This window comes from Gymnoscopelus microlampas (genome assembly GCF_963454915.1).
Source record: "Gymnoscopelus microlampas genome assembly, chromosome: 6".
Lineage (NCBI taxonomy): Eukaryota > Metazoa > Chordata > Actinopteri > Myctophiformes > Myctophidae > Gymnoscopelus > Gymnoscopelus microlampas.
In genome coordinates, this window is record NC_139943.1 from 36,686,924 (window position 1) to 36,714,155 (window position 27,232).

Genomic DNA, 27,232 nt, shown 5'->3' on the forward strand with positions numbered 1-27,232 from the left:
CACACACACACACACACACACACACACACACACACACACACACACACACACACACACACACACACACACACACACACACACACACACACACACACTCTTTCCATCTCTCCAGGATTTCCCTCTTCATCCCACATCTTCTTAGCTCATGCTTCACATTATAGAGGCTTGTTTTCAATTAAAACTCAAGTCACCTTCTTGTTGGTGTCGGTAGGGATTCAGCTTTCTTATCCCTGCCAAGTCCCTGCCCCACCTCCTTCTCCCCCCTCTAAACTCCTCGCTCCTCCTCTCTACCCCCCCGTCCCTCAATCCAGAGACTTCTGGGCGCCTCCGGTGACAATCACATATGGCTTGTCCTTTTATTCTGTCACCTCTCCTCCTCCTCCTCCCCTTAACTCCAACTCGTCCTCCCCCAGCAGTCAGTTCTGTCACTGCATCCTCTCTCGCTCTCTCTCTCCTTCTCTCTCTCTCTGGCAGCTTGGGGAGTCGGAAGACACTCTTGACAAAATTTGCAAACGGGAGACCATGTCCCATGACACGTCAGCACAAAGTTACACACACACGCCCACGCCAGTCCCTCTAACCAAAACTTTTCACTTGTCAGCTGTCTTCTCAGTTTGAGCCGTCTTGGCCATTTCACGTTACTTTCCCTTACCTTCCCTTTTTTTCTCCTTTCCTTTTCTTGTATTCCACCCCGCCCACTCTTTCACCCCTATACATTCAGATATAAAATGCTGAAAATCATAGTTTTTAAAAGTGTATCCCCTTACAGTAAACTTCTGCTTAAGGGGAAACAGGGAACCACTGAACATGAGCCACCAACATTTTGCTTCTTGTAACTGTATGAGTGAGTGACAAATAGATCCTCCTTTGTTCTTGATCTTGATTGATTCTTGAGTATGCCCGTGATCAAATGTGTCGTTTCACCTCATTGGGCCTACGTTCAATATCGGCAAAGTTTCTCTTTAAAGGTTTCATGACATGCTGGTTTAAAAAACATTAAAAGTCTTTATCATGGTCCTTCAAACGTGTATTAAAATGTTTTAACTGAAAAAAATCCACTCCAGTGAGCCATGACAGGTTTTTTTCTCTGTGTTCTGAAGCCTTTTCAGCTGCAATGAAAAAAAAACGATTTGCCTGCGAGTGTCGCTGTTGAGGGATTTTGCCTGTCAATCATCGCCTCTGCTCCGCCCCCCAAAGGAGAAGGATGGGGGAGAAAAAAACCTGCCATGGCTCGCTGGAGTGGATTTTTCAGTTAAAACCTTTTAATACACGTTTGAAGAACCATGATAAAGACTTTTAATGTTTTGTAAACCAGCATGTCATGAAACCTTTAAGAGAGAGAAGCAAAGGCTATGATCCCGGGTGAAGGTATGTGCTCCGTAGAGTTGCTCTGCTCCTTAACCTGCAATGACCCCAACAGAGCCATCACACAGCAGAACTAGGGTTACCGAGGTGTGGGGATTCTCCCACCAACTAAATGCATGCGCATAGCCTACTTTAATTAATTTAATGAATTCATTGGGTGCCATCCATCGATCTTGTGCCGTCTGCTTGTCTGCTTTAAATAACTTAATTAACATAACGTCAAACAGTATGTGTCCTTTTGAACATGCCTGGCATTGAGCCAGACACAAACAGGAAATAAGTTTGGTTGAGAGTACATCTTCTACAGGTTCTTGTAAAGTAGCCTAAATAATGCAATTGTACTCATGGCGGTATAAGCTTGTGCTTAGTTCAAATAAGCTGTTGTCAAGTAAACTTTGTTTAGAGCCTTCCTTCTACCTCTACTCTAGTAATGTGGCAACTAAGTGAAATGACTTGCGGTCGTGCTGTGAGCAGCCTACTGTAGGTGCAAACAGAGACGAGGCTGGAACAGTCATCTTCACATAATAATTGTACCGCCTATCATCCAACTAAGTATTGATATCACGCTTAGTATGTAACAAGAACGTAGGTTCCACACAAAAATTAAAGGAGAAATCCGGTCATTTTAAGTGTTATGTTTGATGTGTGTCAAATCACTTACCAACGTATAAATGAAAATCGCGTAAATCCACAGAGCCCCCTATCGACCCCCACCGTTGTCATTGTAGGAGGATATAGAATAGCCCAAATTCGCCTATTTTAACCAATGCAAAGTCTGTTTTTTTGCTTCTAGTACTCATTGTTGAGTCCCATGATAATGTAACAGGCGCTAAAACTCCCGACAAGCTAACGGCTAATAACAGAACGAGCTAATGCTGGTTGCTGGTTTCTCTCCCGACCTGGCAACCTGGGGCTGCCATTCAGAGAGATAAGCAGCCCCAGCGTTAGCTCGTTTGTTATTAGCCGTTAGCTTGTCGGGAGTTTTAGCGCCTGTTACATTATCATGGGACTCAACAATGAGTACTAGAAGCAAAAAAACAGACTTTGCATTGGTTAAAATAGGCGAATTTGGGCTATTCTATATCCTCCTACAATGACAACGGTGGGGGTCGATAGGGGGCTCTGTGGATTTACGCGATTTTCATTTATACGTTGGTAAGTGATTTGACACACATCAAACATAACACTTAAAATGACCGGATTTCTCCTTTAACTAAAAGTGTTTTACTCAACACATCACGTAACACCGGACACCGCAGCAACCCTAAAAGGAACATGACAAAAAATTCACACCTACTGTAGATGCAAATTAATTCACATTTAAAATTGTCCTCCTGGTGCCATGTCCACTGCCCAGAGAGCCACCCATTATGCAAAGTATTCCTCCATTTGTTAGATTGTGGAATAAGCTTATAAATCGTGCTTCTCTGGCTGATATTTCTGGCGTTGTTAAGTCATGGTTGTTGGAATTTCGTTCATAAAACTATCTTTTCTCCAGTGACTATTATTTATAATTTTAAGGTAGGCATATACTGCGTCATACCATAGTGCATAGTCAATGAGCTAAATATGCCATAATGGTCATTTAAAATGATTACATTTGAACCTTGCAATAACGGATATGTTTCGGTTTATTGTTGATACCGCAGGTGGCACAGATAATGCTAAAGATGAGCTGCCAGGCAGAATAATTCTCTGGCTGTGAGCGAGCTATGTTTGTTTGTTGTCATCTACATATATATTTGCCACTGCAACATAAGTGTGCCCTATTATCCTCAAATAGATGCTTGAGTGTCACCTGATATCTCTGGTGACTGCCGTAGAAAATCCCCAACGAAACTACCCTTCTCTGTTAACTACTGTGCTGGAAAAAGGGAGGGGAGAGATAGATAGAAGAGGACAGGAATGAAGGAGAGATGAAGGGAGGGATGCTCATTACCGGAGGGTGGAGTGAGAAACTGCGTCTGGATGGCTGTTATCTGAAGAGCACAGAGAGTCTGCAGAACGAGCGGCTGCAACGCTGGATTTTTCTGCAGGCAGGATTGTAATTAAAGCCCCAGCTAAAACAGCCGTTCCACTTTGTAGTCGTGCAGTTTCTTTTAGGCCAAGTGGGATGGTAGACCCACAACATTTGGCAGACTGAGAGCAATACCTCAGATTCCTGTATCACTCAGTGATACTTACAGTCCCTCTGGCAATCATTAACGACATTAATGTCCAAGTTGATCAATGCAGACCACAAATATGACAGGATATTATATTTTCTCTCATCTTTTAGCATAAGACGGGTCACCAGACTGTTTCCACCCCCATTCATTCCTGTACCTCTGCCCAGTTTGTGCGTTACCGACCACTTGGGCTAGTGTGGACAATTTTTCTGCTATTCTTTACAGTTTAAAGTGCCTGGACATAAGACTATTATCATTACCCCCTACTTTCCCTCTTGAAGACATATTGAAGACATATTTAGCAAGTGTATTTCTTTTACCCAGTTAAAGCCAAGCTATTTAGCCAGGAGTTTGTGTGATGGTGGGTGTCTCTCACCCGATGTGGACTCATTCGTTTTAGGAAAGCGTGCAGCCGAGGGGAAAGCAGTGCTGAGAGCAAACCCATTTGGACTTTCAAACTGCTCATTAATACACTCGATGAGTATGTTTTGGTAGATAGACACACACACACACACACACACACACACACACACACACACACACACACACACACACACACACACACACACACACACTTCCACATGCAGATGCTCACAAGGCAAGTCCGATTCATTTTAGTGTCCGTTCATTCCTCACATAGCTCACCTCGGCATTAAGTGACCTGAACCAGGAAAAACAACCTCCTCCCTCGCTTCGCTGGATGACCTGGGCTCTCGATAGGCCATCGCCATGGCAACAGCAGGTTTATAACTTCAGAGTGGCGTTCTGAACTCCACTTCAGTGTGGCGAGACTCTCCTTCAGTTTTAGTCTATATTTATAGTCTTAATAGCTGCATTGCAGCGCTTCACGCCTTGCAGGCCCGCTGCACATCTCTCTCCCTCACTCTGCCCAACAGAAGGGATGTTTATTCACCTAGACAAGACAGACTTCTCCTCTGTCTGTCAAACATGTCTGCTCCTTTCTGTTTGTTTGCTGCCTGCCTCCCCCTCCAGCAGCACAAGGGTCGGCAAGGGTCATGTAAATACTTTAGCTGGCTCTAAATAGCAGGCCACGTCAACAGGAACGAGTAAAGCCAGATTTATATACTTTGTCGTACGACATCTTTGCACACCGGAAATAGCCGATCTACAAGCTCACAGCGTGTCGCTCGTAAGATCTGCTATTTTTGTAAGCCTTCGTTTTTTTTTATTTCACCTTTTTACCTGGTACGCCCAACCTATGGCCGCCATTACCTCAACCTGATTTGTTATTGTCTGAAATCTGGCCCATGCTGCATTCCCTGTCTGTCCCATTGGTTATGCACATCCCACCTGTGTGTGTGTGTGTGTGTGTGTGTGTGTGTGTGTGTGTGTGTGTGTGTGTGTGTGTGTGTGTGTGTGTGTGTGTGTGTGTGTGTGTGTGTGTGTGTGTGTGTGTGTGTGTGTGTGTGTGTGTGTGTGTGTGTGTGTGTGTGTGCCTACTCGGGAACGATGTGATTAGGGAACAATGCAAGTTGAGATTATATGCAATACCCGTTGTACCCGTTTGTCAGTCTGTGTCCCTTTTATGCCCATATATGGAGATCTCTGTAACTATCTGTCAGTCTGCCGGTGTCTCTTTTATGTCCATATATATGGAGATCTCTGTATATGTCTGTCCCTGTACCTTTTTTTGCCCATATGTTGTGATCCTTGATGTCGTCAGTACAGTATATGCTTATATATGGGCCTGCCCATATATATGCATATAGGTCGGATAATTTTGCATGGCGTACCAAAAGAATGATGCAGCAAGTTCCATACCTCTAAGCCTCTTTACAAGCTGACCTGCTAACTGTGCCCAAGAGATAGCGCGTTGAAGTGAGCATTAACTGCGCTTATCAACAAACTTAGCGTTGCTGTCAGGCAGAAACCTCTTATCTCCATATTGTAACTTTCTGTGTTTTTCCTTAAATTAACGCCCTACTCGATCATACTACAGCGTCACACAAAATCATCAAAAGTAGCAGATCTACAAGCTCGGAAAACGCGGCGTGAAGCGACTCGCTTCGAGCTTGAAGATCTGCTACTTTTGCTACTTTTGAATTTGAATCGCGAAAAGTAACGGCTTTGGACATATGAGGTTTCCACCCGACAGAGGCGTTATCCTACATGGCAGGGGGGGAAATTGCAGGAGAACTCTTGGGATGGCTTGGTGGTGATTTAGATATCAAGGTCCATCAACACACACACGCCATGGGGGTGGTGGGGAGGGGGTGGTGGTGTGCAGTGCTTGGGCTTGGCTACGATTAGGCGCGTGTGTTATTGCGATAAGGAGATTGACCAATGCACTGACTAATGGCAAGGAGCGTGCGTGATTTTTCCACTGTTTTGTTCTGTGTGCTGCTATGTTCTGCTGTGCTCTACTTCAGTGGCGCTCAAACTTTTTCATGTCAAGGACCCCTAAATTGACACTTATTAGCCCGCGGACCCCCATTTGAAAAGATATGCCAGGGACCCCCTTGAGAAAAGAATTTTACGGCTCTAGCTGTGATTTTCAACTATTTTATTTTCAAGGACCCTCCAGTCTGGGACCCCAATTTATGTTATGTAAAATCCATGTTAATTTAACTCTGAGAGTGTACAAACGGGTCCATTTGGTTCCATTTGTACACTCTCTGAGTTACAGACCCATAAGGGTCCATTTGGTTCCTATCTATCATTTAGCTGGGGACCCCCCGGAACTCCCTCAAGGACCCCTGGGGGTCCCTGGACCCCACTTTGAGAACCACTGCTCTACTTTGAGCTGTGTGTGTGTGTGTGTGTGTGTGTGTGTGTGTGTGTGTGTGTGTGTGTGTGTGTGTGTGTGTGTGTGTGTGTGTGTGTGTGTGTGTGTGTGTGTGTGTGTGTGTGTGCGCGTGTGCGTGCGCACGTGTGTGGGTTGTACGTGTGTACATGCAGGCATTTTGCAGGCATTTTCGGTGCCTGCTTCGGTGGGAGAACATTTTTGAGGGAGAAAAACAAAAACAGGATTGTGGGTGTTTTTTGGGACTTTAGAGACAGGAACCGTGACTTGGATCTATAGTGTCAGTCTTGCGTGAACTGTGAAAAGCTGTTTATGCAAAAACAGGGGAAGAGGACAAAGTGGAAAGAAGAGAAGGGAAGAATAATGGATGGGAGAGAGACGGTGAAGCGATAGCAGCGGGAAAAGATCACGAAAGGGAATCTGGGAAGATTTAATGGGACTGTGTCTGGTGCAGCCCAGACACTTAATGGATGACTGATCAATGATGTGGTGTAATTAATGCCACGGAAAAGGGATGAAATATTGATTAGTGTCTCACCCACAGTCTCCCCATCTATCCCCCTCTCCCTCCCTGTGTGTGTGTGTGTGTGTGTGTGTGTGTGTGTGTGTGCGTGTGTCTCTCTCTCTCTCTCTCTCTCTCTCTCTCTCTCTCTCTCTCTCTCTCTGACTCTTCCTGTCTCAACCTCTTTTTCTTGTTCTCTTACTTTCTCTCCCAGTTATCTTTCTGCTTGGAAGCCTCCATTGTGCCTTTGATGGCCACAAATGAAGCAAATATGAGAACCGTGACATAGACGGACGGACAAGAAATGCGACAGCTCTGGATGTTCTAGACTACACTACATTGAGCACGGCCAGTTCAAACAAGGCTATTTAAGACATTTCTCGGCTGGGATGAATATTTCAGCAGATAGGTCACGCCCTGCTCTCTCAGCACGCGTATTCCCGGCTCTCAACAAAAGTCTTCATATAGATACCACCAGATGGCTGGAGGAGTTTCATAATTGATATTTTGCACACATCTCTGGCATGTTATTTATATATATATATACATATATATCTCCTTGTATGAACCTCAGTCTTTTTGAAGCGACGGTTGCTGCTGCTGGCCTTGCAGGGGGAGTCAGGGGGTTCCTTTAATGGCTGTGTGGATGAGATGAGAGCCAGAATGCGCTCCGTGCCTCTTCCGCCAGAAGGTTATTGTATTGTACAAGCAGTGTGCTGGGGCACCGTGTGGCGAAATGTACAGATTGATTACTTTGATCCCCCCCCGGCCTTCTTCCAGACTAACCCCCAGACCCCCCCAACCACCCACCCACCCCCACAATCCTGTCCTCCTGGCTTTCACCCTGACTCCATTACCTATTGATTTTCCTTCCTTCACAAATGCCCAGCAAGGTCAGAGAATCCTTTCAAGTCATCATCTGTCTGCTCACTGACTCTGTCTCTCTCTCTCTCTCCTTCTCTCTCTTTCTACTGTTTCCTTTCATGTTGGTCTCTCTCCCTCTTTACTTTGTCCTGTCGATACCTGTACCTCTCTCTCCTCACCGTCGTCTCGCTCACGCATGCCTGTCACGACTCTGCCAACCTGTGCTGAATAAGTTTCTTTTCTGCTTTGGGGAATTGTGGCAGACGCAGAGACGACTGGGGAGAAGAGAGATGAAGGGCAGTAGAGGTGGTGCTGGGCCCTGGGCGAGGGGAGAGTATACATTCAAACCCCGTTCAATACGGGAACCCATCGGTGTAATTTTAGATTTCTTTGGCTATTCAAAAATAGCAGATATGTGCTGCACTATGACCTTGTAGATCTGCTATTTTTGGAAAATCGAGATTTTTTTGCAAATCTTTGAATTTAGGTCTATATGTTTTTGAAGTGAACATTTGTTTGGGTCCATGGAACAAAGCATTTTGAGATGTTTTTTTTCCTTCTAAATCCTAACAGTATGTTGCTACAGTATATCAGTGGTGCTCCAACTTTACCATGTCAAGAAGGACCCCCAAAATGATATGTATTTGGCCGCGGACCCCCATCTCAAAATGTTTTGTTCCAGGGACTCCCAGAAGCAAAGATTTGAGTCACAAATCTTCGCTTTAAAAAAAAAATATATATATATATATATATATATATATTCAAAGATTTGCACAAATGTTCAAGATTTTTCAAAAATAGCAGATCTACAAGCTTGTGGATCTGCTATTTTTTGAATAGCCAAAGAAATAAAAAATGACACAGATGCGTTCTCGGATTGAATGGGTTAACTCTAAGAATGTACAAGTCATAGTGCCGAAATCATCAATTAATAATGCGTGTGTTACACATTTAGGTGTGCCAGTGTGATCCAGCCAAATGCCAATTGTCAATCAAGTCAATTGTATTGTCAATTCTTACGTATTGGCACACATAAATTATTCCTATTATAACGTTTATTTGCTGCACTGCAGTGCTTACATCAGAGTGTCCCACGTTTTGCCTAGCCCTTTACCCTTTCACTATTTGTTTCCCCTTTCCATGGCAGCAAACTCTCATAAGTGGCACAAAACTGGATTTGCAGGGACTGACGATAAACCTCTCCCAGGGGAAATCTAGATAGCGTGAACCTCTGCAAGAGATAGCGTGAACCCTCCACGCAGATTACACTCTCTTGGGGAAACTCCTCTTTGTCCGGTGAACAGTCTCCAGTCCACGTTTATCGGTGAAGAGGGACACACATGTCTGAATATAAGCGTGTGTGTGTGTGCAATCACGTGCACACGTCTCTTGTGGCGTGTTTTTGCTGCTGATGAAGTGTCTTACCTGGAGGAATCGGTTTGAGTACTATCACATTTGTTTTCATTGTGTGCTGCCCCACTGAACACTGTGACAAAGTTTGGAAGCCGTTCAACACCCGCTCTGTGCTTTGCAAACAACTCTTATTTAGGCTTGGAGAAATGACAGAAATTTGGTGCGCAAGTTCAAACTCAGTAAGTGTGACTGGAGAGGTGAGCGATGTGGACAAGTGTGCCATTTGCACAGGACCGGAAATTAATCAACATTGCAGGAGTTCAATTTATGCTTGACAAGTGCCAGAGACGGAAAAGGGACACTTTCACGAAACGATTAACCGGAGATTTTTTTAATAATTGGAATCTGGGTTTGTGCTCTCATTTCTTGCACCCCCACCCGCTCTCCTAAATTGGCTCTCTATAATTAATGTTGCTAGGTTTTTCAGCTCATGCGGTGAAGGACACGTTAACCCCAAATTCAGCAAAGCACATTAAACCAACTGCCCCCTGTAACCCCCCCCCCCCCCCCCACACACTAATTTTTCTGCATGAAATGACTGTTAATGTGACTTTTATATCAACTTGAGAGGTTCAAACATGGCACAGATACAGTATGCGTGCCAGGGATTACTGGTTGTATCACTGAGCATTAACCCTTTAAGACCGGGAACGTGTCTGTGTCATTTTAGATTTTAACCACTTCAACCATTATTTTATACTTAGTTTGGCTATTCAAAATTAGCAGATATACAAGCTCATTGCACGGCACCGGGTGCAAATCTATGTATATATTTTTAAAGCGAACATTTGTAACTCAAATATTTGCTTCTGCGGTGTCTGGAACTAAATCTTTTGAGATGGGGGTCCGTGACTAAATACATATAAGTTTGGGTGGTCCTTGACATGAAAAAGTTTGAGAACCACTGATATTATAGCAACATAAGTGTTTAAAGGGATTCTAGGCAAGTTCAGAGATCAAAAAAAGAAACAAACTGTTGTCAAACACCACCCCTCCACTCCCCCCCCCTCCTCATCAGCAGTTCGTTTCCCCGACCACCAGGGGGTGACGCAGGGGGGACTTCTGAACGGGCCATGCCGAAAATAGGTTGCTTTATTCGGATACAATGGGTGTCACTGCCCGCCCCTGCCGGTTCTCTGTTTTTTTTTTTTTTGAATAGGCTCTGTCATGATAAATTGACCACGTATATGAAGTTAAACAACTAAATTCTATCCAAACGATATCTTAAAAGTAAATTACGTGCCTCAAAAAGTTTGAGAGCGTTTTAAAACTGAAAGCAAAAAGTAAAAACAGTGCAGCAGAAAACAATGGCGGCTCGTTTTTTGTCGGCTGCACTCGGTTCCAACAGTTCACACGGACATGGACGCGCACGGACGTTTCATTTACGTCCCGGACAAACACGGATTTCAGAAAGAGGACTGTGTTTCAATGCAGGAAAACACCCAGCATCATTATATAGTGGCTGATAAAAAAAAATGCAATATATATATATAAATATAAATATTTTTAGAATGTAGGCTTAATGTTGCCTAGAATCCCTTTAAGAAAACTGATTTAGAAGACATTTTGTAGAATCGGCCTCAGGTCTTAATGGGTTAAGAAGACTCAAGGAAGTGAAACGAGAGATATTTCAGTGATGACCCAAGGGTCCACGCGGCCTAACAAACATAAAAGCTCATTAGAGGGCTACGTTCGAACCAGAGAGCAAGCAATGTTGTACTTTATGTGCCCACGAGAATGGAACGTGTTTTTAATTTTCCACTACAAGAGCGCAGAGGAAGAAGTAGTGAAAGGATGCGAGCTGAAAAAAGAGACAGAAGAAAAAAGTGAAGATCTTGCCACTGTTTGTGGTCAGATGAGTTTCAATTTACTCCTGCGCAGTGCTGTGCCGTCTGTTTGTATCTTTTGTTTTATGTGTTGCTGCACATTGGAGCTATACTCCTTCTCTAGAGTCTAATGAATGTGATATACAATGCAGACCTGGCTTTAAGCGTCCAGGTCTCTACTGTGCAGGTAAACAAAGGCTTGCCAAACACACACACACACACACACACACACACACACACACACACACACACACACACACACACACACACACACACACACACACACACACACACACACACACACACACACACACGCTTGCGCACACACACGCACACACACAGGCCCAGCTCCTCCCGCCCCTCAGCAGATTACATTTCATACTGGAGACAGGGGCTTCAAACCCTCGCTGGTTGTTATGCCTGCCCCTCCCTACTCACTGCACATAATCGCCGCAGCTTGAAAGAACTCATAAATCAGCCTACCACAATGCATTGTGTGTTTGTGTGTGTGTGTGTGTGTGTGTGTGTGTGTGTGTGTGTGTGTGTGTGTGTGTGTGTGTGTGTGTGTGTGTGTGTGTGTGTGTGTGTGTGTGTGTGTGTGTGTGTGTGTGTGTGTGTGTGTGTGTGTGTGTGTGTGTGTGTGTGTGTGTGAGTGAGAGTGGGGTGTGGGGGAGGGGGGATGTGTGCCCCTGGCATTTCAGATGGCATAACGCCAAGCCATGGGCTGGCCAATTCTACCCTTTGTGTTTCGGTGTGGGGAAAAACACATAGATTGTCTGTTGGTTAGCTGTGCGATGCCTGCTCACTTCGCTCTGCCCCTCCCTGTCTGTGTGGGTGTGAGTGGTGATGGTGAGTGGCTGCTACACTGGGTTTTAAATGTCTACTTACATGTACAGGACACATGTTATGCGTTACAATTATACCTAAGATCCAAACTGGTAGTTTTCACTGATCTTTCTCCAATAAGTGCTATTTTCATCCACATGTTGCTCCCACTGCGTGTGATAATGCAACCCTACCCCACACACGCATACACGAGAAACGAATCTTACAATCTAACTATATAAATGGCGACCAACTTCCGCACCCTCGGTGTCCACACCCCACAGCTCTGTTATCGACTAAACAACGCACCGCCAGACCACATGTCGGCAACTGACTCGCCACGGCGGCCGCGATGAATTTACGCCTCGCGTAGGGGACATCTCACTGCTCACTACAGCTTTTCCACCGCGCAACATAATTAATTCTACTCACCAAATGTCGGACAAAACGGAAAGGGAGGCAGCTTCGTACCGTTTACCGTGCGCACGACCTCATCACCACAACAGCACGCAGCCGCTGCGGGGGTTTTTTCCTTTTTTTCCAACCTTTTTTTTTGGTCACCATTTTCTCCAGGCACCATTTCTGGTGTAACGTCGGGTGTTTCTTTTCACCAGCCAATCACCTTTCACGTTGCCACGTCCGTTGCCACGTCGCGCTGACGTACGCTAAACAAGCGCTGCCGTGCGCACAATGCAAACGAGCCCAAAGGCGCGCAAAAATAAGCCGACCATTGCTTAGACACAAAGTCTGACCTGGCAACGCAGCCTACGCCAATCATGTGTGAGAGATCTACAAGCTATGGGGCAGAGACGCCACCGTATCTTAGCAACAACTACAGCGCTCACTCTCATTGGTCGTGTCACGCTAAGAGCAGTCTCCAGACAATGGCATCGCAGACAGCTTGCTGTTACTGCTGTAGCCATCACAGGCAGTTGCAGCACGACGGACAGGGCGCTGTGATAGCTGCCATGTCGCTAACGCTAACCTGGTTGTCATGCCTGCAGCGGCTGTGCAATCACTTTGTCAACAATGCACGTTCGTGTGGTGAATGTCTATATTGCTGCTCAGTTCGTCCATTGTAGATGGTGTATGTTTGTGTGTGTCTTCTGGAGAACTATGTAGCTCCACAGCAACTACAGTAACTAACGTAATGGCAGGACCGCCCCGTGCAACGCATGTTAGGCTGCATTATGGTCATGTAGTAATTTCAGATAATTTCGCTCCGATTACAGCAGTGTTTATCAACCCTTTCACGCCGCCCCCCCCCCCCCCCCCCCCCCCCCCCCCCAAATACACGTACTTGATCTGGGACCCCCCCATTCTGTTTGACTCCGTTCCACAAGTAAATATTGTGAAAATAGCCGATCTACAAGCTCGAAACGCCTCACGTTGAGAGGCTTTGTAAGCTTGGAGATCGGCTATTTTCTACATGATTGCCTCTTTCTTACATTCTTTGCCAATGTGGCCCATGTTTTCATAGTATAGTTTATTGACTACTTCTGTTGCAGAAATGGCCATTTCCTTTACTTTCGTTTTTTTATTGTCTCCGCCAGGCCGAAAGGCATGGCGCAAGACTATGTTTCACCCCCTGTCCGTCCGTCTGTGATAGCTAATCTCTCACATCGTTGACTTGATCGCAGCAAAATAACAGCCCGATGTGGAGAGTCAGTGAGAGCTGGATAAACGACGTAAAATGTGTCAAAAGGAGTCTGTACGGCTGTCGATCAATGAACACATGACGTCGGTGGGAGAGGACATATTGTGTCTTTTGGACAAACAGCAGCGTGGTGCTGATGTTTGTTGTGTGAAGCAGCTTAATGTCAGACTGTTTGTGTTGGAGCGCCTCAGTGCGGCTGCAGAGTTCATGTGCAACCTCTTCCAGAGAGACACAGAGACACTAGAAACTCTGCTGGCGAAAAAAAACACTGCTGGGCATTGACTTTCATATGGACATTGATCTACACACTGCAGGTATATCTGCTACACACACAACATCAAACTACACACTGCAGGTATGATGCAGCGTTTGCATTACAGCCAGCATGCCAGCGTAGTTCCCATATGGTTTCAAGGTGGCCTAAACCATATGGACCCCATGTCAGCAATGTCAGCGGCATCCACTTCAGTCCCAACTGCGATGCCCATGCAGGCTATAAGTAGCTTCTACCTGGCCCTTAGGTGGGCCCCAACTAGCCATGTTTATGTGGGACCAAGGCGGGTCCTAACTGGGTTTGCCCATGCAGGCTTTAACTGGGTTCTACCTGGGCCCTAGGTGTACCCTAACCAACCACAGTGCAGTGCCCATCGCTCCAATTGTTGTGACGTCAGGGCTCTCAATACTGCACATTGGTGGAGGAGGAGGGGCCGCAGGGCGACCGCACACATCGCTGAACCAATGGTAGCCCACGGATGTTTCCTCTGGGGATTTACAATCTGCCCCTCTATGCCACATATCATCCGCACTACAGGGTCTTCACTGACCGAGCCACGGCCCCACTGACCCTCATGACGCTACGCCACTTAAACGTGCGGCAGCATGCGCTGGGTTGCCAGGTTTGCACAGCCAGCGCCAGAAACAAGCAACCACCTTCATGAAAAAAAAAAAAACACCGAAATGGTCCGCAATGTTCCAGGGGTGTCCCCGCGCGTCCCAACACTCCACAGGGGGTCAGTGGACCATCAGGGGGTCCGCGGACCCCCTGTGGACCCCCTGAAACATAACAAATATTATTTCTTCAAATTTTTTCCTTTTTCAAAAAAAAAAATCCACAGTTTTACTCCGGCGATTTGGGTCCCCCAATATACACACGGCCACGCTGGGCCCCGTGCGCGGCTGGGGTTGAGGGGGGCGTAGCCCCCCGAAACTCTAGTAGTCAAGATAAAAAGAGTTTTCCTAAACTTTCACCTTTGATCTATGATCATAAAAATAACAGTGGCTCTGCTGCAAGGTTGTTTTCTTATTATTATTTCAATCAGGATCATTCCAAGGTCCCTTTGAGCCAACGCAGGTCGATGTGTTTCAGTGAAAGCCAGGGGTTAGTGCTAAATGGAAAGGACGCAGGGCATTGATGTTGTGGAACTCCTCCGTCAGTCTTGGATCTTTAGCTTTAGGCTTGATCGATGTCAGGATCTATACCCTTCCCCTAGCTCTTTTAAGCTATTCGCTCTCTCTTTGTCTCTGTCATTAACTTGATTTCTCTTATCATGCTGCCAGTTTCTGTTTGGCCTCCATTCATGCCCACATTTAGGTGAAAATGTTACGAGAAGCGATGAACACAAAGAAAACCCCCAAAAGTCCACAATTTTGGCTATTGTATGAAAAATGGTGTCGTTCCTACAGTAACCTCACCGTTTGCACTACGTCGTTGACCGATGTCTTTTCGACTTTTACTGCTATAATAGGCTGCCCCTAGTGATAGATCCCTCCCTCCGGGCTAGTGGCACCGCCAAGGTTTGGCCTATCACAGAAATGTGATGTAGCACTTTGAAAATTGCCGCATCATCTCCCTCGCTGCTCCGACAGTCTAATCTATTGCTCTACTTCTGCCTTTCTCAACGTTCCGTCTTCTCTCCATCTCTTTTCTCCCTCGTATAGCTAAGGTCAAGTCGAAGTGTGCCCCGACGTTCTTCGCCTGTGCCAACGGGATCCACTGCATCATCGGACGCTTCCGCTGCAACGGCTTCAGCGACTGTCCTGACGGGAGTGACGAGGATAACTGCAGTGAGTCTTCTCCCCTGGCTTACTAAACAGCTTACACATTCAAATTCTTCATTTAATTAATTCCAATACAAAAATAGATAAAATAATCTGCCTCGTGAGATCTCGCGAGACTCTGGGCTCCTGTAACCTTGCACAGCAGCTGGTCTCACGAGATCACAGGGTGATTTATCTGAGAGACTTCAAGCTTCAGTGCTACAGCTTCAACGTACGCACCAGGCGCATCTCCCCCGTGGCTATCCACACAGACGGACTTGCTCGGTAGAACACAACGCTGTACTGTATGTTAAATCATACAACACCACTTTAATTGATGCAAAAGGTCAAGCTGAAACAGGCGATTCATTTAGTAATGACAGTTTACAACCAGACTCCACAGAAAAAGCCATGAAAAAACTATTTTGTCTTTTTTTTAAGACTTTTGTCACATTTCTCATGTACCTTAATTGTATTTAAAGGGTAGGGTAAGTGATATTTTTTGGTTAAAACAAAAAGTTTTGTATTAAAAGGTTAAAGCACTATATTCTGATAGTAATGATTGCTATAGAGTGTTTGTTCAGTCACAGGGGACATTTTCCGGTAGGTGACAACATTTCAGCCAATCAGGAGAGAGTACCCATTTATCAGCTTCATTCATTTTTATAGTGTTCCAGTTCTAATTTGTTCAGCTCATTTCTTTGTGTCACCACTTCCAATTCCACATGTTTAATCTGTATCCTGACTGAGTTCTCTATCCTGATTTGATAAACTTGGTATCCTGACCTGAAAATGCATTTTCTGTTTAATAAACAGCTGGAGAGACATGGAGACTCCTCTTACTGAACAAACACTCTATAGCAATGAGTAATCAGAATATAGAGCTATGTAACAGTTATTTTGACCAAAGAAAATCACTTGCCCTACGTTTAAATAAAAAATTTAGAAAAGTGTGGGCTGTATTGAGTGACTGAATACATTTGATTATAATTATTATATTATAATAATAATCAATATATAATATAATATTATTAATTATTATAGTCAAGGTAAACATTGTTCCATCACATCGTGTCGCTCGGAGCGATGTCCGTTCTCCGGACAAGTCCGGGCTTGTATCTAAACCATTACATTACCTAAAGCTTTTTGAAATGAGCCTACAGTATAACATAAGATTCATTTGTTTTTGCAAGAGACCGCGTTTCTCAGCACCAACCATGACCGGTGCATCGAGAGAAAGAGAGACGGAAAGAGATGTCTGCTGTCTTTAAATTAAGTTTCACTGCACGCATTATTTTATATATGTAAAATATATATGTTAAATATATATATATGTAAATATATATGTGTGTGTATATATATAGTTTTTTAAGGAATATTCAAATTTTTAAACACCAATTTTAAAATCTCTGTTCAATAAATGTACAATGTCAATAATATCTCTTCCCCCAAAAACATCCCTAAAGAAGCATTACAGTACCCTATTCTTTGCCCTCATATGGAATTCCATATTCTATGAATTATGCATTCATTTGATCCACCAGAATGTGGGTAAATCCACAGAGAATACGCACCAAATGCACTGCGACCAGACATGCATTTACTTCCTCATTGAAGGCAAGGCTCCTTGGTTGATGGGACTCATGGTGTTGTTGGGTTATGGGAGAGCACTTGTTTTGTATCACAAAACGTCCCTGCACACTTCCTTATTGAATAATGCTGCATTCAGTGAGGTCGCACCTCGTCTGAGTTGCGTACCTGCTCAGCGAGTGCTAGTCAGATTTTAGTTTTAAAACTCTAAGGAGGGCACTCGGGTGATGCAGTAGTGAAGCACCTGCCCACCTCCGCGGAGTCTCTAGGGGTTCGAATCCACTGCGGTGCATCTGGCGTTGCCTCCCGCCCTTGAGTGTTTCGCGGGAAGAGTAGGATGGAGGTTCTACGTCCTCCCGTTGGGGGCTCCTCACCGGCAAGTGACACCACACAGAAATGTGTGTGTTGAGGAATTAAGTGGCATAATGACTACATTCTGAGAAAAAAGGAGCAAAAAGGAGATATGCAGCATTTTCATGGTTACACTTAAAAAAGTTATTAGCCAAACAAAAACATGATTTTTGGAGGGAGTGGGTCTTTAAATTAACACTCACGGTTTTACAGCCTATGTATCCTGCACTTTATTAAACAGAGGAACATTTAGCAAAGTATGTACATTATTGTGCACTGTGGGCAGTCCTCACATGACCCCTGCTGCCTCTCTCTTTGATTATAACAAATTAATATCTCCATCGTCGGCAGTGTTCCTACCCTTCAGGGTCCCACATGCACAAATGTAATCTAGCTATTCAATATCTGCCCCTAGCACATACCACGTCTGTGGAACTGTCGGTATCTTTGCACAAGATATTTCTGCCTCATTTTGTACAGATTGGAAAAAACAGGATAAAAGATGCACTAATGTGAACTCGGCACACAGTAAAATCCTCAGTGTTAATTTAACTCTGAGGGTGTAAAAGATTTTTAACTTTGGGTCCATTTTGAATAGTTAAGTTAACACTGAGGATTTTACTGTGTGCAGGACTTTTTTGTTTCATGTTTCGTATTCACTTAATCTTCAATTTGATTTATATCAAAATCCCCTGATCAAATGCTCTTCCACCTTGTATAGCGATGTGCTGAATTTAATTTCCATTTGCTTCTCTGCATCTCTCTGAAATTGAAAAGCTGATGTTGTTCTGTTAAATTAGAACATATTAAAGCGCCAAAAATAAGTAAATTAATCAAATAAAACCTCAGTGTGTTTACCTCAACATATAACATGATTAGATACATTATTTATTGCTTATTCATCCAAATTGCAAAATCAAAGCAAAAATGTCCTGACCAGAATTAGAATCTGGCAGCTCTTTTTTTCCCCAGCAGGGAATGATGAAAAGGTAGATTTGAACCCTAATCGCTGAGGCCTTTTATCTCTGCTCTGACCCTAACTGCAGCGGGTAACCCCTTGGTGTGCTCCGAGGCTCGCTTCAAGTGTCGCAATGGCCGCTGCGTGGACCGAAGCTTCCTGTGCAACGGTCAGGACAACTGTCAAGATAACAGCGACGAGGAGCACTGTCTCACAACAGCAGGTAGGCAACCCCCTGAAGCGGTGGTTTTCAACCCTTTTCATATCAAGGTCCATTATTTATTGGGCATGTGAGCCACGGACCACCATTTGATGAGATTTAGCCTCTCAGACCCAAAACTTTTTGTTGTCGTTGGATGAGATTTTGTCCACAAATCCATGCTGTATTGATGTGGTACCATTGGAGAGACAACAGGCAAACGTTGATCAAAATAACATAATTGCATTCTGTAATTGTGTAGACTTATTGTAAATTAAGTAATGCAGATGTTTAACAATAATTTAACTCTTGAGAGAGTAGAATGAAACCAAATGGACCCGTAAGGGTCCATTTGGTTTCATTCTACGTTCTCAAGAGTTAAAGATCTAGTAAGGGTCCATTTGGTTACCAACTCTCCATCATTTAGCTGGGGACCACCTGGAACCCAGTCAAGGACCACTGGTGGTCCCCGGACCACTGGTGGTCCCCGGACCACTGGTTGAGAACCACTGCTCTAAAGCCTTGAGTTATACTTTCAGTAGTTGTGCGCCTGAGTCGTGCACTGAAAATAGCTGCTATACAATAGCTTAGTAGTAGACCTGCTATTTGTGGCGCTTGACACCGGTGCACAACTTACTTCTCAAACCACAACCCTCCAATCCAAACCTTTGCTCGTCCAACACCAACCTTCTCTACCATTAAAACCCATTATAATGATTTAAAGTTTTTATCATGATCTGACAATGTCAGTGTGGGTTCATTCCCGACAGCCTGGTGCTGCTGTGTCTCACAGCGCTGCAGTTATCCATGTATGGACAGATATGGGGGGCACTACAGACCAATCTGCTCTGCATCTGCATCTTTGCATAAGCTAAGCTATATAAGACCTGCAAGCTCACAACACGTCGCAACGCACCGCGTTGTGAGCTTGTATGTCTGCTATTTTCGATACGCAACAACACCGCCATACGGCGAAGCACAAATTAAGCTTTACACAGCTGGATCTCCTCCTAATCAGAGCTGCGTACGGGTGGTTCGCTCGGGTGTAATGATAAACAGAACCGGGATCCCGAAGTGATAGAATATGAACCAAGCCGGACCCACTTGACGATAATAAAACCCGTCAAACCCAGAACTCGTATGGGACGTGGATATTATACAAGCAAGCACAGTGACTGTCTGTCTGCAATGGATAAGTGTTAGTGGCGAAAGTTGGTGACACACATACACATTGCAGGCAACGAAGGCAAGTAATCAACCTCCTTTGCGCCATCATTCATGTATAACATTAACAAAACTAAACACAAGCTGTAGGTTTTGCATATTAAGGTTGCTAGATGTAAAGGCAAAACATATATTAATTTGTTTATACTGCGGGGCGGGTCGAGTCGTTGATTTATATATCGTTTTGCGGCACGGGTTGAGGCGGGTTCGGTTCCGTGGCGGGGCGGGGCGGGTCATAAAAACCCGACCCGCTCATCACTACTACCCATGCTTTTAAAAATGCACTCAAAACATTCCTTTTTAACAAAGCCCTTGCTTAGCCTTTTTCTTCTTACTCTATGCCTTCATTAGTTTTTAATCTACTTTATACCACAAGAAGGGTCTTGTTGTTGCCAAATGTTTTTTTTTGTTCATGTCTTGCCTTTGTTATTTTTATGCCATCTGTTTTTAAAACCCTGTAGCACTTTGTGATTTCAGAAAATGTGCTTTATAAATAAAAAAAACACAATAATAGTAATAATAATTATTATTAACTAACTGTATATCAGGCTTTAGTAACACACATGAGACCATCACAATGAACTGGGCTATACTGTGGGGGATTGTGTTATTAGTAGAGTGTGAAACTTATGTAAGGAGGCTGTTTGTCTGTCTATCCATGTATGGACAGATACGGGGGGCACTACAGACCCATCTGCTCTGCATCTGCATCTTTGCATAAGCGATATGTACTGTATTCAGCAACCTGTCCTCACTGGATGGCCATTAAAAGGGGCTAATAAACATAATTCAGCCAGGTTTGTGGGTACAGAGACTGTTCGATATATCAATCAAGCAGAAGCACTAGAGTGGCCGTCTGGGAATGGGAAGATTCTAGGCTTTATTTTTAAGTGTTCCTAAAAAAGACACCGAACGCCAAATTGCACCCCCTGGGACTACAAACTGGTGCTAATAGAAAGGGTCAAATTCAGAGAAGTAATTTCTACATGGGGATCAATACAAATGCCCCCCCCCCCCCCCATCAGAGGGTGCTGAAAACATGAAAAAAAAACATTGCTTTTAATCTATGCACACTTATACGTTGCCTTCTACTATGTCTGACTCTGAATACATTATATTTATGTGTCGAGACCCTTGAGGCCTTGCAACTTGTTCGAATAACAAGAGGAAAAATTACACACACAGCCTATATACATTTACATATATGTGTTTTGTTTATCCAGCCTCACTGACCTTTAACATGATACTAATGGAGATGATTGCCAATGAAGGCTGCATGAGAGGACTGCATATATGAGCTAATACTGCAGTAAGGTCTGGCCAGTGTACTTTCTTATAAAGCTTTGATCTCTGGCTGCATGCTCGTACACATGCACGGCCATAGTGCACTACAAATGTTAATGTAGCGATTTGCTAACACAGCAGGATACTGAAAGACTACATATGTCCTACACAGATTCAGCTTGTGCAGGCATGTGTCAGCACAACCACAGCTAAACCTGAGTCCATTTGGATTTGTTGCTATGTACCCAATGGCACCATGCCAGCAGGGTTTCATAATAGCATAATAGCTCGGGGCTGCTCGTAGTTACTTGTATGCTCAGTATACAGTACAGATGTCATGTTTGTTTATTTCGATGCTATTGGAGAGGCTGATGTAATGTTGTACGAATCACAACAAAGTCTTGGTAAGTAGTGAGCTCAGTGCGGCGCCAGCCTTTGCCACAGATCAAGGAGCGGCAGCTCAGGGTCTTATTTTATTTATTTCTTTGCGTCACCAGCGCTTGGGAGAGAGTGAGGAGTGAATATACGAGTTTGTCCCTCACACACACGCACCCGCGCATGCCATGCACGCACCCACAGACACACACACATGCGCGCACGTGCGCTTGCACACACACATGCACGCTCACCTCATATTCCACTCTGACTTTGCCTCTCCCTCTATAATAAGCACAGACCTGCAGGTGACAGATAAGGCATACAATATCCGCTCTAAGCCACCTGAGCACAGCTTCTCCTCCTTCACTTCTTCTCGCTTTTTCAGCACCCTTTCTCCCCCCACCCCAACTCCCTGCTGCCTCCCCCCTCTTCATTATTCGTCGCTCAAACGTCGGCGGATCTCGCATCTTTCAGGGGTTTTGAGTTTGAACCGCCGTTCAGTGATCAGCGCGTCAGCCTGCTGTATCTGTGGAGACATCACCACTGCTGTCGTATACCTCCCCGTCTGTACAATCCTACCTCGGAGGTGTCAGATAATTAGATCCATGCTAACTCACTCTTGGGTGTGTTTTATCCCTCCAACGTTTTAGTTCCCCTCCCCCCCACACACCATCCCCACACACACACACACACACACGCGCCCCAATCTGATGTGAAAGCGTTTGGCAGTTTTTAGAGACAAACCGAGAGTAAAGACCCTGGTATTGTTATCATTTATTTATTTATTATTTGTGGCAGGGGGGGGGGGGGGGGGGTTTGGATGAGAAGAGAGGTGGCGAGGAAGCAAACAGTGCACTCTTGCAATGCACCAGCATTTGTAAATGCATTGGTCCAATCATTGCATGGTAAGATAGGGAGGGGGGGGGGGTATCGGGCCTGGTAGAGCCTATAAGTGGTAACAGAGATGTAGGATACAGAAAAGGGAAATGCAACACGCTATAAGCGCAATATAGTAAGGCAGTGAGTGCACCCTCAGTCAGGAGCAATGAATAGCAATTTCCTGAATAAAGCCGGAAGCAAGAGATTACAACAGTATGGGGCAGTGAGAGAGACGTGTGATCTGACAGGGAGAGACGGGGATTTGAAATGGATAGAACTGAGTAAAGAAAAAGAAAGAAATCAGCAGAAAGGATGATAGGAGCATCCATCTCAAGTCGAGGCCCCAAGGCAGAGTAGCGTGGTAAAGTTGGGGTTCTCTTTCCTCTCCCTGGTCAGAGGAAGCAGCGGTGCATAATTTTCGCCTCCCTGAAAACTCACCGTTGTTGAAGCGCACAGCATCAGGGCACAGCTGACTTGCCCAGATGCTGGTAGAACTCAGAGAGAGCGAGAGAGAGATAGAGAGAGAGAGAGATGCATTCTGCACACACAAAACAATGCATATTCATTCTGCAAACATCACTCCATGACTTTCACAAGAGCTGTTGATCAAGGTTGTTAAACATGACTTGTTATAGGGCTGGATACTGCAGCAGTTAGCGTAGTTGAGACTTGAAAAACGAAAAGTCGTTAAAGAGTTGCTCCAGAAGCATTTAAGACGTGCAATTGATTTTTAAAAGTAGGCATTAAAGTCCCCCCCCCCTTGCCCACTAATTAACACAGCAAGTATAAGAATGTCAGGTGGCCTGGCTACTGTGGCAGAGTCCAGCAGAGATGGTGATTAATTCTCACATCTCAAAGCCTTTGAGGCGTTTCAGAGAGAGAGAGAGAGAGAAAGAGAGAGAGCGATGGAGGGGTGGTAGAGAGAGACAGAGAGCGAGAAAAGGAAAGAGACGAAATGTGAGCCAGAAAATGGTTCTAGGCCTCGGAAAGCTCTCAATAGGCTTTGTGTATTTTTAAAAGATACGGCTTTGTCTGATCACAGCATCAAAAGCTTTTGTTTTGGCAAGTTAAATGTGTGAATATTATGTGTGCGCGCATGTGTGGGTGTGTGTTTATGTGTGTGCGTATGCCCTCTTGTGCATGCGTACATGCATACTGTACTGTATGTACCCGCACATTTGCATTTGTATTCTCTCGGAGGACCTCAGACACTCACGCACATACATTAAAAATCCTCTAGACCGTTGCGGAGATGTAAAATGGAATTTTGAGATTGGGAAATGAGTGCCCCCTCCTGCTGTTCAGTGGCATACATGTTTTATGGTTCAGCTCCCCATAACACATTTGGGACATTTATGCAGTCACCGTAAAGTTTCCTTTCAAAGCCTTCTCAATATAACATCATAGATCCAGATACTTAAAAGGATCCCTGGCTAATAAGCCGTACTGTATATGCCTTAATACATTATAATTGCCCTCTATAACTAAAATTTAAAATGAAAAACGCCTTAAATATTTGATTTGTTTGAGAAGCGGTTCATCTTTTACTCAAGTGGGGCAAGTGTCGCAAGTTGATGATGTCATTTTTCCACGAGTGGTGTAGCCCTATGGAATTTATGGAATGCATGTGCAAATAAAAAACAACTTAATACTTCCTACGGTTAATATGAGCATCAAAACAATATTTTCAATAGTTTTATTTGCACATCCATTCCATACATTCCATAGGGCTGGACCACGCATGGACACATGACATCATCAACTTGCGACGGCATTGTCATCGTAAAAGATGAAGTGTTTCTAAAATAAGTCAAATATTTACTTTTTAATTAGATTTTTTTTATAGAGGGCAAATATAATGTATTAAAGGTTTCATGACGTTCATGACAGTTTTACCACACATTAAAAGTCTTTGTCATGGTCCTTCAAACGTGTATAGAAAGTTTTAACAAAAAAATCCACTCCATTGATCCATGGCAGGTGTTTTTCTCTCACATTTCTAAAGCCTTTTCAACTGCAATGAAAAAAAGAAATCTTTGCCTGCGGGTGTCGCTGTTGAGGGATTTTGCCTGTCAATCATCACCTCTGCTCCGCCCCCCCCAAAGGAAAGGATAGGGGAGGGGAGGGGTGGGATTAATGGGCTGTGACTTCACTGCCGAAGGGCCAAGCTCAGATTACTTTTCAGCCTAATTATTCAGAAAACCCCAGACCACAGAAAATCCACAGAATGTTCAAAGTTCAGATTTTTTGGGTGTAATTGAGGTCATAAACATAAAAGTGAAAATGAATGTCATAGAACCTTTAAGGCATATTAGCCAGGAATCCCTTTAAAGGACAAATTCATTCATTATACAAGCGACGAGTGCAGTGCATGCAGTTCACAAACACTTGTGACTGTCACAACACATTTATTTGGTCAGATTATGGTTCTGCCAGTGACCCCTATCAGCGTAATCATTGGCTTTAGCGGTCATCATATGTGTCAGCCAGGCCAATTATGGCACGGAGAGCCACAGAGGGAGGGCTGACAATTTACATTAGGCTGTTGCGTGAGTACAGTCACAGTGTCAACCCATTGGCAGCACTCATCAGCCACGGCTTGGCTTGGTAAAGAGACGAATGACCACTTAGCACAGCTCAAGGTCCAGTAGCGGTGTCAGACCAGACAGAGTTTCTCACAGAAAGTTTGCCGTGTGTGACTGTGGAAACACGCCAATTTATTTTGTACCTCTTAACAAGCATTGTAATGAGGATCTCTCTCCCTTGCACGGTGCTCATCAGGGGATGTCGGCTTCTAGCAACAATGCCCATCCAACAAAAAACGTTTTCTCTCTCTCTCTCTCTCTATTCACCCGCCCTTAACCCATGAAGAAGAGATTCTTTCAGTGACTAATCTGCAGCTTTTCTATTTTGTTGCATCGTCCTAACTGCCAGAACTACTGTTAAGACCCATCTGCTCTGCATCTGCATCTTTGCATAAGCGCTATGTACTGTATTCAGCAACCTGTCTTCACTGGGACGGCCATTTAAAAGGAGGCTAATCAACATAATTCAGCCAGGTTTGTGTGTACAGAGACTGTTCTATATATCAAGCACTAATGCCTTGCTCACCATTAGCATCTACACTAAACTAGTCATTTAGTATACAGTGCCAGTGGCCTGATATATAGACGGAATAAAGAATGCCGCCATGATTAAAAGCGTTCGCTGTTGGTATCCTTTTAGATTGCTAATAGCTTTTTTCAAACAGCCACATCCTTCCCATTGATTTCTGCCTGGCGTAGGGGCCTGAGAATATAGGTTCCATAGATTAGAATGACAACTTAACCCATTAAGACCGGGAACGCATCTGTTTGTCATTTTTAGATTTCTTTGGCTATTCAAAAATAGCAGATCTACAAGCTCATAGCGCGGCACCGAGTGCCGCACTATGAGCTTGTAGATAAGCAATTTTTTTTCTATCGTGAACATTTGTGCAAATCTTTGAATATATATTTTTAAAGCGAACATTTTAAACTCAAATCTTTGCTTCTGGGGATTCTACAAATGTCCTCTAAGTAGTTTTTTTTTTTAAACTAATGTTGAAAAAATATCATCAGTTCTCAAACTTGTTTCATGTCAAGGACCACCCTTGAAGCCCCCCCAGAAGCAAAGATTTGAGTTAAAAATGTTGTTTCCAAAAATATATGTACAAGCTTGTATATCTGCTATTTTTGAAGCGAAATAAATCTTAAAATGACACAGATGCGGTCTTAATGGGTTAATCCACATGTATTTTTTTTGCCCGTGAAGGTGTGTGTGTGTGTGTGTGTGTGTGTGTGTGTGTGTGTGTGTGTGTGTGTGTGTGTGTGTGTGTGTGTGTGTGTGTGTGTGTGTGTGTGTGTGTGTGCACGTGCGCGCGTGCGTGGCCGAGGTGTTGGTCCGTTCGTGCCCCTCGTCATTAACAGTGAGCGAGAGCTGGCAGTGAGAGAGAGAACACGTGGGCGGAGGCGTGAAATGCTAGAAGGAAATATAATGGCAATAGCCTGAGATGTGGGTGTGTGAAATTTAACAGCACCAGTTTATCAAGAGTCGGCGTGTGCTTGTCGTGCGCCGCAAATGGGGGAGGTTGGCCCCGTCACCGCCCCTGAATTTGACCTCAGGGGGGGGCACGCTATGGTTAGCCCAAACCACGCTCATGGACCTCTTCTGGAATCACTTGAAGGTGCCAGGTCTGCTGCAGAGGAGGGCCAAGCACTTGGCAAATCACCACATCCACCGTTAGGTATTCCTGGCAGCGTAGCAGCATGTGGAGGAGGCACAGCTTTGCTTGTGTCTTTTATGTATAACATTGTTAAGTACAAGTACTGTCCTCGACGCCGTGAAAAATTACTACGTTTATACAGTAAATGCCAACCAAGCACTGCAGGAGTGAATTCCCTCTGAGTGTGTCTTTCCCTGTTCATATCCTTGGGGTAGTGTCTAGTGTGTTGAAGCAGCTATCCTACCTGGGATTTCTACCGCTCTTCTCAGAGAGAATCCCTGTTTCTCTATTATTGCAGATATTGCACTTATGAGCTTCAGGCACTAGGCAGTACCACCTCCTGAAGAGAGACCGCCTCCAACCACTGCAGATTTGTATTGTATCAACATGAGTCATGTGACAAACACCATCGAACTGGTTTTGATACTCCATACCGTTTGGCTGTAATTGTTTTCACAAATTTGTTGGCCTATTTCTTACAAAAAAACACCATATACCGTAGAATGAATCCAATCATACCCAAATTGGAATTTCATGTTGAGGGGCCTCTATAGAATGCACCATATGGTTCACATGTCTGACTTGATGGAAACTTGACTTAATATGTAGACCTATTTGTAGATTGGACAAACATTGAATGCTGTCGTGAGGCCATTTTTCCGTTGGAGATTGCTGAAGGTCACGGATAAACTAGGGTTTTAAATG

The 27,232-nt window shown here is 44.4% G+C and overlaps 1 protein-coding gene across 1 annotated transcript in view; it reads left to right on the top strand.

Moving 5' to 3' along the window:
- Positions 1-27,232, top strand: part of ldlrad3 (low density lipoprotein receptor class A domain containing 3) — a 109,751-nt gene that overhangs the window by 44,553 nt on the left and 37,966 nt on the right. Inside the window, exons 3-4 of the mRNA XM_084060217.1 lie at positions 15,323-15,448; positions 18,409-18,543. Coding sequence (XP_083916343.1) covers positions 15,323-15,448; positions 18,409-18,543 — 261 coding nt within the window. The remainder of the gene's footprint in view (positions 1-15,322; positions 15,449-18,408; positions 18,544-27,232) is intronic.